The 15,559-nt window shown below is 36.7% G+C and overlaps 2 protein-coding genes across 5 annotated transcripts; one reads left to right on the forward strand and one right to left on the reverse strand.

Annotated features, from left to right (window-relative positions):
* Window positions 1-557: 557 nt before the first annotated feature.
* LOC113236948 (SET domain-containing protein SmydA-8-like) lies at window positions 558-9,792 on the reverse strand. Of its 4 annotated transcripts, none has more exons than XM_026473178.1 (3): window positions 8,396-9,603; window positions 1,587-1,750; window positions 558-1,003 (listed from the first exon to the last, which is right to left on the reverse strand). In XM_026473178.1, exons 1-3 carry the CDS (start codon window positions 9,537-9,539, stop codon window positions 854-856), a joined length of 1,458 nt encoding a protein of 485 aa, XP_026328963.1. In that variant the 5' UTR covers window positions 9,540-9,603; the 3' UTR covers window positions 558-853. The 4 variants fall into 4 exon arrangements, 3 of the variants coding, with proteins under 3 accessions (XP_026328963.1, XP_026328971.1, XP_026328979.1); XM_026473186.1 differs by having other exon boundaries at window positions 876-1,003; window positions 1,538-1,750; window positions 8,396-9,792; XR_003310998.1 differs by lacking the exons at window positions 558-1,003; window positions 8,396-9,603 and adding an exon at window positions 2,899-3,334 and having other exon boundaries at window positions 1,622-1,750.
* A 2,070-nt stretch (window positions 9,793-11,862) lies between these two features.
* LOC113236982 (rhodopsin, GQ-coupled-like) lies at window positions 11,863-14,950 on the forward strand. Its single transcript, XM_026473217.1, has 7 exons — window positions 11,863-12,071; window positions 12,651-12,813; window positions 13,014-13,141; window positions 13,240-13,462; window positions 13,661-13,745; window positions 13,880-14,026; window positions 14,754-14,950. Exons 1-7 carry the CDS (start codon window positions 11,978-11,980, stop codon window positions 14,922-14,924), a joined length of 1,011 nt encoding a protein of 336 aa, XP_026329002.1. The 5' UTR covers window positions 11,863-11,977; the 3' UTR covers window positions 14,925-14,950.
* The last annotated feature ends 609 nt before the right edge of the window (window positions 14,951-15,559 follow it).

Consider the following 15,559-nt stretch of genomic DNA (forward strand, 5'->3'; position numbering starts at 1 on the left):
GTTACATTGTTATTTGATAAACAATATTTTACATTTTACATTATTCAGAATTGTAAACCAAATTTAAAAGCTGTAAAATTTGCAAACAAATAAATAAATTTAAAATTTAGCGGTGTATTAACTCATTTTATTCAAATTGTACTTCAGAATTAGGGTTAGATATTTAAATACGTAATACGTTTATTTGAATAAAGAAGTGTAATAAAAATTTTAAGTAGTCGAATGCGATTCTATGGATTCAATGTTTACGGGTCGACGATAAGAGCGCGAAAATTACTTTTAATCGGTTTGCGCCCTAAGGTCTATCCACACATATCCGGGCCGTGGACGGGCCCGTCCTGGCTCCGTCAGGGGCTAAAAAAATTATCGTTGTGTATATTTTGTATGTACTCGTTCTCACATGTCCGTGTCCGGGCTGGGGCCGGGACGGGCCCGCAGTTTATACAAACTAGCACGCCCCGTGTACGTCTCGGGCACGGCCCGGATATGTGTGGATAGTCCTTTAGAGTATGGAAAAAAACTAAGGTTTGCGCTGCGACGTACGGGTAGCGGGCGGCGAATGATAGATGCGGGTAGCGGGATGAGACGTATGTTTTTGTATAGACCCGACGTCCAGTTTTTGGTAGGTCAATGCATAAAACCATTGCATAAAACTGAATGCTCTCGTTGCTGCAGCATAAGCTGCCTGCTTATGGGGTGAAATTTGACTGACTTCATTTAAATGAGGCATTATTTTTGTCCACATTTATTTGTACAAAATAGGCACCGTTACAGAAAGGCGACTTTTTATCTATTAAAATATTGACAAATTGCAGTTAATATACAATAAGTCTAAATCAGTTTAATTTAACAATCAAATAAAAAAAAATCTCTCTTCTGGTGGTTTATTACTATCTGGGCCGAGGTATTGGCGTCTTAGTTCGAGGTCTGCCGGCGCGGATATGTCGTCTTGGAGTATTTTGTAGGCTTGTTCTATAGTACTCTCTATTTCGGATTTGAGTTCCTGTGAAAGAAGTAACAATAAATAAGTTGCCTCGAAGATATGGTTACATATGTAGCATAACTTTATGCGTTATATCTGCTTAAATTACTGTTATGTGTTGTCATTGTAATTGTAATGTAGTGGGCCATGAGACTAATAGGGCTAGTATATAAGGGTGCGACTTTCGCGAGAGCGATATAGAGCGCGTGATTTCTATGCGAGAATAGCAGTATCTCGCGCTTTATATCGCTTTCGCTCAAGTCGCGCCTTATCGTGCTAGCTCTACCGTAAAGGGCCCGAAAGTTATTTTGTTTGAAAAAACAAATATTCGCGATTTAAATCCGGAAAAATAGTTTAATTTCCTATGTGTAGCAATCGCTCAACCCTAAGAACTCGATATCATTTACTAAGTTTTCGTCATTACTAATCATGACAGCTTATAAATACTATTGTATGATAATATTGAATACAATCGTGTACATGCGTGTGTTAGGGATTTTACGTTAGTGTTTAAAACCATTTTTTGTTTGTGTTTCTTTTTTTTGTAATATTGACCTGGTAATCTTGTAGCACTTCACTGTTAGATAGGTGGTTATTAAATCACCTCATACAGGTCTGGAGAGCGACGGGCACGTTCAGCCAGCGTGGCGTGAAGGTGATAGAGTAGCAGCCCTCGCTGGTGCGCGTCGCCTAGTCCCAAAGCCGCCACTATGCGGAGGATGCCGCGGCACAGGTTCTCTTTCAGTGACAGACGGGACTCCGACAGATCTGTAAACATCAGTTCACACATGTTAGCAAACGTTATATTTTTCATTTTCATCTTTTTCTAATAATAAATATCCTCATATGCCTGTCAGCATTGTAAATACGCGCAGAATCTGCAACGTCATATTTTTTAGATTTCAGCGTATTTTACATTTGCATTTATTTGCTTTCAGCACGTGTGTTTGTCAAAAGGCGCGTTTTCTATGGTTGTCAAATATAAGCGTGTTTGAAGCGGATGTGATCCGCTAGGGTTATGCACTAGCAAAAGTTCGTACCTTGTATGTTTTATTTCAAAACCACAATGACACGAAAGTCGACCCTTGTTATGCACAACAAAGATCCATGATGTCTTAGTAACAATAAAGTTATAATTACGTTTGTACTTAAATTCAACTACGGATTTTGTGCTTATTATTAAATATCGCATCATGGGGCACTCATTCCGCGACAGCCGCGATAGTCTTCTGAGGCCTGAGTGTAAATTTGTAATCATTCAAACTTAATTACCGCGTTTGGTTATAGATTTTTATTTAGTTCTTCATTATATATTTATAAGGTTTAAATTAAAATCTTAACGCAAACGCGATAATTAAGTTTACATGTTTGAAAACTCATATTAAGGCCCCCAGGAGGCCGTTGCTGCTGCCACGTATTCTGTTTAATAAAGACGCCGTCTGTTTAATAATGTACATAATGTCGTATTATTATTTACCTTCGTCTGAAAGGAGACCCGTGCACAGTAATGGGACGTTTAAATGGTTTCATGATGATTATTTATCATAAGATCGATTTTCGTTTCATCACTTTTTGGCTCAGGGAATTAGAAATAGTTGGCAATAGATCACAAAGACCTTCATCGATAGACAATGACGGCAATAGGCCAAGTCGATCGGACAACTCTAAAGCAATTCTGATTCATAAATCCGATAATCACTTGCAAACAAATACACAGATGGGCGGTAATTTTATTATTGATTGTAGTATCACTCATGCCTTCTCACATCGTTACGCTAAGCTACACAGGTGTCAGAACACTTAATTAGCATTAGATATTGCACTTGTTCATTGATGATAACACTATTATGATAGGTATTTAGATGACGAGGAAAGATATGTAAGAAAAGAACATAGTTTGAAGATAGGGTACTAACGACACGGGTAAGCAAATCCACCTGGAGACAACGTGAGGGCGCGCGTTTCTTGCTGCTGCGCCCATGTTAACGGCGGCGGCGGTCAATCAAACAACTGCTCCTCGCCGTGCTATCGTACTCGATTTTATTCACTTGTTGCGTCGTAGGTACTCAGCGAACGAGGGGACACGCTATTCTAAACTCTCACGACGTCTAACGGCATAAAAGCATTAAACATGATTTTACGAAACGGCGTAGTAGATGACGACGCCAGAACATAATTCTCGAACTATTCTTGTCTTACACCAAATCTGAACTGGAAACATTCGCACACTCAATTAAGTTTTCCGTTCGTTGCAGAATATTAAAAGTTGATAATATTTGGTATCTGCCCAAAGCAGAGTTAAATTGAGAGTTGAAAATGCTGACTACCGACGTTTAACATTACCGACTTTTAGACTGCCCTCCTTGTCATAAACAACGCATTTGCATTTTGGTAACTTTCGAATTATTGGCCATTTATTTATTCAGCATTGGCTACAGAGTTATCAGCTTAAAAAGGTAATAAATAATTAAGAAACTCAAAACGTAAACGTAAAATTAAAATTGTAGTCGTGTAAAAATTGGAACCACAAAAACTCACCGTTTTTTTGTCGAGAATATTGGAACCATAAGTAATTTTTTTTTCTTTGAAAAATGTCAATTATGCTGATTTTGCCTAACAATAAAACTGAAACTATTTAAGATATAAAAAAACGGCTTATAGGGGATTGTAGATCTCGTTTTACTGAGACAATTTCGCCGATTACGTCGTTTATGATGATAATATAATAATAATAATTATATATTTCGGACCATTAAAAATATCCATGGTATGTTAATACGAGAATTTAAACATACATACAACGCAGACTTAATTTATTCCTACACTATAAATTGGGCTACGCCCTTAATAGCTCAATACAGAATTTTACAATTGAACAGTCAAAACTTCGCGTCAATAAATAAGTACGGCAGTATAACATTCAGTAAAGTTGTATTTTAATCTCTGTATCTTCGTTAATGACACTAATTTATAAATCACCCCATTGAGAAAATGTTAAAGGATATGAATTTTTCAACGTCATTCTAACAATCACAGACACTTGGCTCTCATCATCATTATCAATTTATTACAACTCATAAATTACAAATAAATATGTTCTAATTAGGTGGATGAAAGTGTACGAATATCTTAAGTAATGTAAATAATTTCCTAGTGCCTTAAGAAACATGGGTTAGTATCGTTCAAGCGCTATTCGACCCATATGTTCGCAACCGTATCATGCTTCGGTGCAATATGGCACGCGCTGGCGCATTACGTGTTTCCATAATAATGTAAGTATTAATTATGTGTATTGTTATTTAACCAGATGAGATTAATAACTTATTCCTGTTAGCACAACTTCAAAATTATATCAACTTTATGAGCATACATACTAAGGCAGATAAGCAGGTGCTTGTTTTGTGGCATAGGTATACATTTTATCAACAGATAAAAATAGATACAACAGTTTTTATGTTAGATTTTTTTTGACATTATCGGTAATAGAAAATAAAAATGCAACTAAATTTGCGAAAATTATCATTCGTCGTAGACGTAGAGTAACGAATCGTTACTGTACATCTACGTATTTTTTTCGAAATTCCAAGTCTACAAACGTATTATAAGGGACGTGCAAAATATTCGTAATTTACGTAACCACAGGCCCTTTGTTCTGAGACGAATGATAATTTTCGCAAAACGAACCCTATGGTTCTATTTCGCCCTGTATCTTTGTATATGGCAAACATGAAGTAACCCTTTAATTAAAAGCCAGCAATTCTAAAGTTGTTGCAGACACGGCATCTTACGAGACGTGTAAATGGAAATAGATCCCTACATTGATTATGACGCAACACTAAATTAGGCATATATTAATTTATTATTGGCTGTTTAGCAACTTAATAAATTATTCGCACGCATAATAATAAATTAGATACGCAATAGATCGGTATTTATATTATGTACATTAGTTGCGGTTGTTCCATGTTCTGTTAATTTGCGTGTGGTTTAAGCAAACCTTGACAGCGTGAAAACCGCCGGCGGCCTAGAAACTTTATACGTACACGGACGTTTTGCACATCTTTTTAGATACCTAGGTTTATTCTGGGGGCTTTTTATTTTGTGAATAGAAATAGAATAGAAATAGAAATAGAAATTATTTATTCAATGTAAAGCACATATATAATATACACATGAATAATGCTAGTGAGCGTGTTAATGAAATAGTAGAGCACGCAACTTTGAAAATAATAAATCAAACAGAATTTCAGCAAAGTGAGGTATATTATTACCAGGCGAAGCTTAAATAGGCAAAGTTATACTAAAACAGCATTAATTATGATAGCAGCGTTAGAAAATAGTTTTAGTAGAGCCTCATACCATTTATTTGAACACCTTCAGAATTTTCAAGATTATACGCTAATCTCAATTGTAAATCGACTAATATATGATTTGTATTTGGAACGAATTGATGTAACCTGTTTAGTACGGGAGATTCTAATTGCATTTTGCCATCCAAGTTTAGGGTTCCTACTAGGCTGCCAAGTACACTTTGTACAACGCTCACTTTTTCAGGCACTTCGATAACACCACAACAATCACAATTCCACTCCGTATTGGGGTTTAAAGGCACTAATGGCAAAATGACCCCACTGCAATTTTTTGACAAGCATTTCAACGCAGACAGATTTGTCCCCATCTCAGTTTTGTCCCCGCACCTTCCACATTTGCACCAAAATTTTTTTGTTTTATAAAGATGGCAACGCCTGGCTGCAGTGCACCATAATTGTCCAGTGTAACATGTAAAAATTTCTTCTCCAATTTCAATGCTTTTACTTGCGTAAACAGCCATCGAGTAATCCTTTCTGACCATATTTCGTGTATTAGGGACACAGTTGTGATTCATTAACGATGATAAAGGATACAAGCCTCGAAGAGACACTTTCCTTTTATCAGAGTTATTGGAAATTCTAAAGGCATTTCTTTTTAATACAGTATCCATGACTCTCATAATCTCGATTTGTGCAACTGGGATTTCGTATCTGGAACATAAATTGTCAAGCCCTTTAAAAACAGGTCGTTCGATATCGTTTTGCAATATTGATATTATTTTGAATTGTTCTTCATTTAACATTAAAATACGCAGATGTATTAAAATTTTACGAAGTATGGATGAGTCTGTTGGATAATTCGATTTTAATTTCCAATTTACAGTAATGAAGTTGCATTCTCTGTTATGTTCCTTTGTTGTAAAACATTCTTCAGAGCACACTGGCAAGGAACATTGCTTGCAAGGGTAACAGTCTCTTTGTTTATAACAGTAGGAGCAGAAATTATCTTCAAGGCAGTCTGCTCTCGGTGCAATGACCAGTGGTCTGTTAACGAAGATAAGAGTCCCTTGTGGTATGGCTTTCGTGGCGAAAAGTCCCCTGCCTCCAATGCTGGAGTTTTTTATTTCCCAACTGTCACAAAATTTATTTTCTTCATTTTGGCTGAGGTGATTTTGAAGGGCTTCAATTCTGTCCACCTGTAAAGCTGATTTCACGGCTGACTTAGCTAGCATGGTATGTCTATAGAACGCGCTGCGGTTAACTGAAACATTAGCGTTATGAAAATAGCTTCTGGAAAAAAATAGTTATGTTGGCCTTGTCGAAACTGACGTATTATTTGTGACCGGAACGGTTTTTATGAATCAGTCCACATCCACTCACCGTGACGAAAGCTGTTACCTATACATTCGGAAAATACTCGTGCGAAATGTGAAGTATTTAAGTTTTTCTTCATTTTGAATTTTTTTTTGCTTTTTGCTATCAAATAAGTACATGATAAATTATATTCGTAATAAATTAATGTACAGACGTTGATAATAATAAACAAAGTGGAACAAAACGGTACATGATTTCAAAGTATTCCGGATACCGAATAACTTTGGCTTGAAATAAATATTTGTATTTGGTTTTATTATTAATTCCATGCAAATATGTTGTCGCTTCAACTGCCTCTGTGGCCGAACAGTTAACATGCTGGACTGCAAAGCAGAGGTCCCGAGTTCGATTCCCGGGCCGGGAGAAATATTTTTATAGCCTAAATTTATTTCTCTCGTGAGTTTGGATGTAATTTCTGGTTGTTTATGGTTTGGTGTGTCTCCATGGCACCCGCGATACAGGGCTTCCCTAGTGCGGGACTATGAGTGTGCGTGTTATTATTATTATTAGTGTGTACTTCGAGGCTGCAACACAAAACGAACGGGATGTGAAAAAATTATTTTAGTTGTCCAGGGTCATTTACAATCCATATACCAAAGTGTAAAAATTTTAAGGGTACTCAAAGTATTCAAGGTTGTTCATGTCCACTGTCCAGTGATAAAACTATTATCATGTGTGCACTGCGCACTTTAAAGGGCGTTCTAAATGCAATGCAAATGCACGTGAGGGAACAATAGCGGCGGTCAGTATTTCTGTACGACGAGTTGCTACGCAGTCGAAGCTATACAGTAACCATAACCATACACTCGCACAGTTCTAGGGATAAGCGTAACATATCCGACCATAGTTTTCAGTATCATTCAGTTTTGATACTGTCGATTGTATATAACGTTCCACTGCTGGAAACGGGTCTTCTGGGTAGATTGGGTTAAAACAGAACACTGATCGAACACTGGTTGAGACTCATCTTTGAAGAGGTTTTCATATTTTAATTCTTACGTATCGTCACGGTGTTTTCATTCATTGTTTCTATTTTATTAACCGACTTTAGAATAAGGAGGAGGTTCTCAATCCCACTGTATTTTTTTGTGTGTATTTTACGCGATTACTCCGCCATTTATTTGTGAACCGATTTCGATGATTTTTTTGTTGGAAAGGGGGTATCCCAGTAGTTGTCCCATTCTAAGGATGGTAAATTAGGAGATGAATTTGGTTTATTGGATTTCACCCACTTTCTGTTACCCGTTTTCAATAAAAGCCGGCAAACAGATGTAATTCCACGAACATTTGAGGTCGATTTTTTTTTATTTGCACATAAATTTAAATTGCACAAAGTCTGGCCTCCTGAGTGGAAGCTAACCATGCTGGCTATGTTGTTGTTTGGGTCAACATAACGTTTTAAATAATACTTACTTCTTAAATTGTAGTACTATGTATAGTTGAACACAACCTCGTAGTACATGCAGGTAATTTTATTTCTTATATTCAGTGCAATTTGCTTGTTTTAGAAATAGTGCCTTTGAGCGATGCTACTAAACTATCGTCAATCGTATCGTATCGTAGTCTTTTTACGAAATAAATCTGTGGAGAATTATATTTTTTTCAGTGACTGTACCTAAATGATAGGTTATTTTCGTCACCGAATAAAAAACTAGGTGTCTATATTAAAGAGTATACGCACTAGCGTATCTAGCTATGTCATATTTAAAAATATACATCGGAGACTTACCTGGATGGCGAATATCGTGGATACCATAAATTAGCCGACATTGGAGATCAATAACTATTTGGTTTGTTTTCGGAATGAATTTTTTAATACGATTCAGTAGAAAATTTTCTAAGTCATCCACGTCTTTGAAGTTCAAACTTGCTAACATACTTCCCAAGGCATTTTGCACTGCAAAAATATTTTTGCTTGGAACTCGCATACCACATTCCAAGCACCGCCAAGGTGATGTCGGTATTAGAGGTTCCAGTGGTAAAAGAGATCCTGGACAGTAGGTCGCAAAGCACTTCAAAGCTGCCAACATAGTACCACGTTCAGTCGGATCAGCACATCGGTCGCATCGGCACAAGAAATGCTTTGTCTTTCTTAGATAAACTTGTCTGGCCGGTGTTCCCCAAAAAATTCCTGTGTAGCATGTAAATATTTCGGTACCAGTTGGTATAGGTTTTGTTGCTTTTACAATCATTTCACGTTCGCTATTAAAATTATATCTTATGTTAGGCACACAGGTACTATTCAAGAGTGCAGACACAGGAAACAATCCTTTTGTATCCATTTCCTTTTTACCATATGTACTAGCTACTTGAAATGCATTTGTATCTATAACGTAAGACGCAAGTAACATAATTTTTTCTTCGTGATCTGGTATATTAAAATATTCTTTTAAATGCTTGACTTCAAATCCATGTTTTGGATCTTCATGACCGCACAGAGAAGCCATGAATCGAAACCGATCCTCTTTCAACAATAGTGCTCTTATCACTGTCAATGCTCGCGACATTATCGTATCGTCGACTTCCTCCATGGGTATTTTATTCTCCCAACGAGAAATAATATTACAATCATCGTTATGTATGCATGTACTTTGGCATTCTTCAGAACATAGTAATAGCGCACACCTTGAACACTTAAAGAACATGTCACTATCTAATTTGCAGCACACAGTACATCCTCGTGGTAGGTCAACACCGGAGCGTGGACCATATATCAGCGGATGATCTATAAAAAGCACTTCTCCGGGTGATATATCTTCTGCAGCAATGAGTCCACGACCTGAGACTTGAGATTCGCCGATAATCCATTTGTGAGAACTATGAACTCCAAGGTGATTCTTTACCATTTGCGACAATTGATCCAATGACGACATCCTGCCACGAGTGGTCGTGTGATGGCACTGCACTGCGCGAATTATCCGAATGCGAGCATTTACATCAGAGAGTTTGATAACACGGTCTCAGATACGTCTAACCATGATCGGATATGTTAGGTATAATCGCCAACACGCACGCGTTTTTCTCCGTAATTAACTGCTTGGTCGTGTCTTTGAAGTTCTTCACGTTTGTTGCCAACTAAGGCTATGCATACATTGCAATTTGAAAACCAAAAGAATATACGCTAAATAGGCGATTATGTGCATTAACCGAGTACTTGATGTGTGTAGTGTAGAAGGTGATCTGCGAAAACTGTTGTATACGGATTATAGAAACGGGAATAGATAGAGCTATTTTTATTTTTTCGTGAACCCTAGACGATGTCCGTCTCTTTACGTCACACTAATCGGGTTATATCAGGTGGACGTCAGTTGTTCCCGACTCTAACCACGGTTTGATTTATAGTTCGAGCGATATGTAGAGAATTGAAATAATTCAATACATGATTGGCATCGAGCTCTTTTGTTATAAATAAATATTACAATATTATTTAGAAAACTACTTATTTGTTTAGCATAGCAGCTGATTGCCGGATTATTGCAAATAAAATACTCTAGTTTACAATGCTCCTATTTATTCATCATTGGCCATAGTTACGGCGTAACTGAAATCCTATCTAAATTCTCAATTCTTTGCATAAGTTGACACTTATTTCGATAGCTGAGCGAATAAAATTATTAGCAGTGGCATATAGAATATAAATAATATCCAACGAAGAAAAACTTTCATCCATTTCACACATGGAGTTATGGCATAAAAATAGTTAAAAACCAAAAACAAAGATGCAATAAACATGAAAAATATTATATAAAAATTCGTAAGGTCAGCTGATTCGTTCCGTAGCTCAGTCACCCCAGTTAAAGGGCGTCAGCTACGGTATGCTAAAAGACGCTGGTTCGAATTCAGCCGGATCGAAAGATTTTTTCTTAGTGTTCGAATTGTGTATTAATAATTAATATCCAATGACTTTACCAGTTAAAGATTAAATTAAATGTACAATGATAATAAATTTAGATGCAAACACTTTGCCTACTATACCAGTGAATTTAAATGTCGACGAATGAAATTTAACCATTATTCAGCGTAATATTTAAATTTTAGCCTAATCTGCTGTGGTTTGACGAGTTTCGCAATATATTTGGAATATTTACATGTACCTAAGTGAGTACTTAATATCAACCATAAACAGCTTATTTTACAAGTGTAGGGGAACGTGGGGTATTGGGAGCCCGCGGGTAATGAGAGCGCTGTTAAACTGGACGTTTGCAATGCTCGTATTTGTGCAAACGGCACTCCTATGTCTTCGTTAACGTTCGTCAAGGTTCGAATCCTGTGGGTGACCCCGTAGAACCCTGCGTTTAGTCGTATGAGATGGTTGTGTGTTTTTCGCTCCGCGCTTATAAAATTTTCCAAATTTCATAATTCCAGGTAAGCATTAAAATGCATAGATACTACATTGTATTTACAGTAGCTATGTCACCATATCTATCAAATTTTAGATGTTTTGCTTGAAATCACAATAAAAATAGAAATGTTTTTACTGTTTTATTTCTTTTTCAATTCGATGTTACGCGGGTAATGAGAGCTATTTGGCTCTCCTTATCTCATTGCAATATTCACTGGATAATCCTTTAACACTGGCTTGTTTATTCTCATTACTTTTTAACTTATATATTTTATTAGTTTAATTTTTTTTTCAGACTGATTATATATAATGGCTCCCATTTGACATACGGGATTCTTACCGGCTCCCATTTCCCGAACTGTGGGGTAATGGTAGCGAATGACATGTTTTAGGTTTTTCTTCTTAACCAAATATTATATTTTAATTTCACATTTTTTCTGTGATTATCTAGTACCCCGATATGTGAAGCGTACGTTCATAACTAACAAAAATTTAAATTGCATAAATTATGACATTTATTATCAATTTTCCTTAGTAGGCCCCCATTCCCCCACGTTCCCCTACTTATTAGTAAAACTGAATCACATATTACTTCTGCTTATTTGTTTTTGAAATAGGTAAATTTAAATCACCAGAAATATTAGTGATATATTTCTATTCTAATAGACTCTAGTAACTAGAGCACACTCACAACATCTACTTTCTGTACTTCGACAAACCTTTAGCGTAACAAGTCGTTCACGCCCTCGATACCGCACACAAATGCCTTTAGCCCTGGTAACCCGATCTGTTCCTATTGTCCCGACATCCCGTTGGTTCGTCAACCTGTCCAGTCTCTAAAACAACTTGTCCTACGTGGACGTCTTTACTTAGTCGAAATACATAAATTTACTTATTATTTAGGCATTATTATCATCTCAAGCCACTGCTTTTGGTGCAATTCAGTGATAAGTGACCTTTTTATGAGCAATGGAAATTTACAACTATCATGAAGACGAGTGTCCGTGGTACCACTTCGATAGTTCGTATAAAACTTTGCTCGGATATTGTTTAATCGTTTTTGGTGAGATACACAGAATTAATTGTATACGTACGCTCACTCACGCACTGCAGAGGTACCTGTTTAAACTTTGTACAGATGATAGCACATCGAGCTATACATTGACGGATCTTGTTCTGTTGCACTGGACGCGATATACGAACAAAAGTGCATAGTTTGTTGTCCTCTTTACTGTATATAGTTTAAAGTACCTCTGCAGTGAGTGTGAGCACTCTTTAAACAATTACTTACGAGCATAGATGTTCTTCCGCTCACTTGGTTGTAGGAAAAATTTAACTCTCTTAGGCCGACGTCACACTCAAGAATTCACTGTTAATGTATACATTACATATAAATATCAGTAGAATTAATTTGCTACTTAAATATACTTACTATAGGTAGTGTATAAAGTTCTGAAAAAAATGTTTTAATCTACTACGTAGATAGATATCATCGGTCCAAAGCTGATGGTTCGTGTTTTTTTGTTAAAGTGCATCAGTTTGATCACATTTGATTAATTTGTTGGTTTAAATACGCCCTAATGAAACTTTATAATATCGATTATCTATTAGCATATTATAAGTGAAGAATATTCGTTAACAGGTGTGTTTGGGGTGCTGCTCAATGCCTGGCTTTTCGCCACGTTTGTCCACAGTCGCCTACTGGTGTTCAAAAGCCATATATTGGTACTGAATCTTTGCTCGGCGTCTTTGGGCAGGAACCTACTTGGATTTCCTTTTGCGGGGTCTTCAGCGATTTTCAAAAGGTGAGTTCAAGCAGAGTTATAAAACCAAATCAAAAAAGTTTTTTGCGTACTAACTCTTTCTATTGGTACTTGTTTGTATTTCTGGATATTACAAAGTAGTACACCCAATATGTACCTACACGTACCTACATGAGTACGCATGGAAGAAATACGTATATGAGTAGTTATTACCGACTAAACCGTATGATCTTTTGTTTCAGATGGTTGTATGGCCCTGCGTGCTGTCAACTTTTCGCATTTTTGAATCAATTCTTTGGTGTGTTTCAAATCACAGCCATATTCGTTATAGTTTTAGAGAGATACTTATTAGCAAAACATTATAGACGAGGTAATGTAGTTACCCCCGTTATATATTTATTACTATTCTTTTTACATGTTCAACTTGATTAATTGTTCCACGATCTGTTCAACATTTTATCGTTTCAGAAATATCTCTCTATTACCAATTCTACTGGTTATTCATCGGATTATGTTGGATAGTATCTCTAACATTCTCCATTCCGCCTTTATTCGGTTATGGACGATATTCTTGCGACACCACTGGAACAACTTGCTCTTTTCTGTGGCCAGCATGGAGTGGTGGAGCTAAACAATTGGGATTTGCTGCACCTTATGTTATAGTATGTGGAATCCTACCGGTCATTTCGATGTACGTTGCTCATTATCACATTCATTTCATATTCCTATAGTACTTTAAAAATATGTGAACAGGTAGGTCCCTGCTTTTATAGATTAATAGAGAACCGGAAGAGTCAGCCGGTGCTGACGATTTGGCGGTGAGCTGAGTCCTTAGATGTAGATTTATATAGGTACGGTTGCTAGTTGATAATAACTGATACTATTCCAGATTTTTCTTCATGGGAAAAACTATTCGACTGGAGAGAATATACTACAGAAACGAGCAGTCTAAAGAACAGAAACGTTTAACGAAGGTAGGGCTCGTAATTATTAAGTTAAAACTATAAAAAGTGTTAAATTTTTCGTTTTAGCTTTTTCTTAGCCAAAATGAGATTAGGCATATATATTTTTTAAATAACGTTATCGATTAGATTATTGTGGTCGGCAGAGTGTTCAAGCTCTCACGGTGACAACGTTGGCGTTGTGGGTCCCTGCAGCAGTACTGGCGGGATCCCAGTGGTTTCCTGTACTAGTTCTAGGCTACCGACCACACGTGCCAGCTGTTTTAGCTTTGATTGCACCAATTGCTTCTGAGGTAAGAAAATGTAAAATGTGCTAATGAAAATGTTCAGATTTTTCTTCACGGGAAAAGCTTTTCGGGTGGAGAGAATATACTACAGAAACGGGCAGTCTCAATAACAGACACGTTTAACGAAGGTAGTCCTAATTATTAACTTAAGCCAACCAAGTGAAGAGAGACCTTGACCGTGGAACTTTAAGTTTTATGTTCAATGAGACACTCAATACGTACAAAGTGACCAAGAGATGAGCTGAGGATATAGGTTTGTATTTATTTCTACATTGCAACTTTTGCTGAGTCGCCAGTATACATATACATTTTTAGTGGCAGTAAAGCTCGTGGTGAAAGAGTTCGTCCAGGGAAGTACTGCCACGTTACCTATTTCTGCTGCCAAGCAGCATTAATGTGAGCATTGCTGTGTTCCGGTTTCGAAGAGTGTATATGGGTGCTAGTGAAACTATTGGCACATGGAATTTGTCAACTTATGTCTAGGTGGCGGGCGCAGTGGCAGTGCCCCTCAGATCTTTGTAATTTAAAGCTTTGAGTAGCACTACACTAACAGTATTGCTTACCACTAGGCGCACGATTTCGTTCGTCCCGTTACTTGATATCATGAAAAAAGAGATGAGCTGAGGAGATGGGGATTAAAAAATGACGTTTTCAAGTCTAAAAATTTTACCTATGGAATAAATGATTGTTTAACTTTGACTTTGCTTGTCGTGTGACTATGTCTATGTTTTAGGCAGCCACAAGTGTTCCAGTATTATGTTACATACTGATCGACGACAGATTGCGGGCCGCATTGTTAGGGCGTATGAGAAGACACTACGCTTTGTTGTCAACACCCGAGCGCGCCAAGTGGTACAACCCGTATGATAAGAATGTTTATGAATGTGCCAAGTTGTACGAGTAATTTTGGAGCCTAAACAGGTGTTCTAAGTCCCCCTCAGATCTTTAAGATAATTGAAGGATTCAATGTAAAAGGAATAAATTGTTATATTTTTAAAGAAGTTTTTCTTTTTTGATATCTTTTCATTGATAATTCCAAAGGAAAATTATTGTTTTAATTATATTAATGTCTACTAAATAAGAAAGGTAAAGGTAGTGTTATTTGTATCCTCAATTATAATAAACCAAAAGTAGGCACGTTGTGTCATCGATATATGCCATTTATCTAGTGCCCAAAATGATTGAATTCTTGATCTTTTTGCATATTAATTCAAAATCTTTTTGTATTAGTTGAACATGTGTAGTTTTTTTTAAATGATTTCGTCAGTTTCTCGAAAATGTTTAGCCCGTTGCACCAAGTACCAAGTTGTCACTTTCTTATTAAGGGTGAGAATGTCCGTCTAATATTCCTTTATGTAATAGGCGTAATCAAACACAATGCTACCGTTTCCTGATTGAAGCCTCCCGTGACCTAACTGTAGCAGGTTTGCTTTTCAGTAACATAAATCGATACTTCATTATAACGGTTGAAGTTGAAAATCAGTACTTTGCTTACTATTTCAATTCAGATTACTTTCGCGTCGTTTAACTAAATTCTTT

Source organism: Hyposmocoma kahamanoa, unplaced genomic scaffold, assembly GCF_003589595.1.
Source record: "Hyposmocoma kahamanoa isolate Upper Pololo Valley unplaced genomic scaffold, ASM358959v1 102, whole genome shotgun sequence".
Classification (NCBI taxonomy): domain Eukaryota; kingdom Metazoa; phylum Arthropoda; class Insecta; order Lepidoptera; family Cosmopterigidae; genus Hyposmocoma; species Hyposmocoma kahamanoa.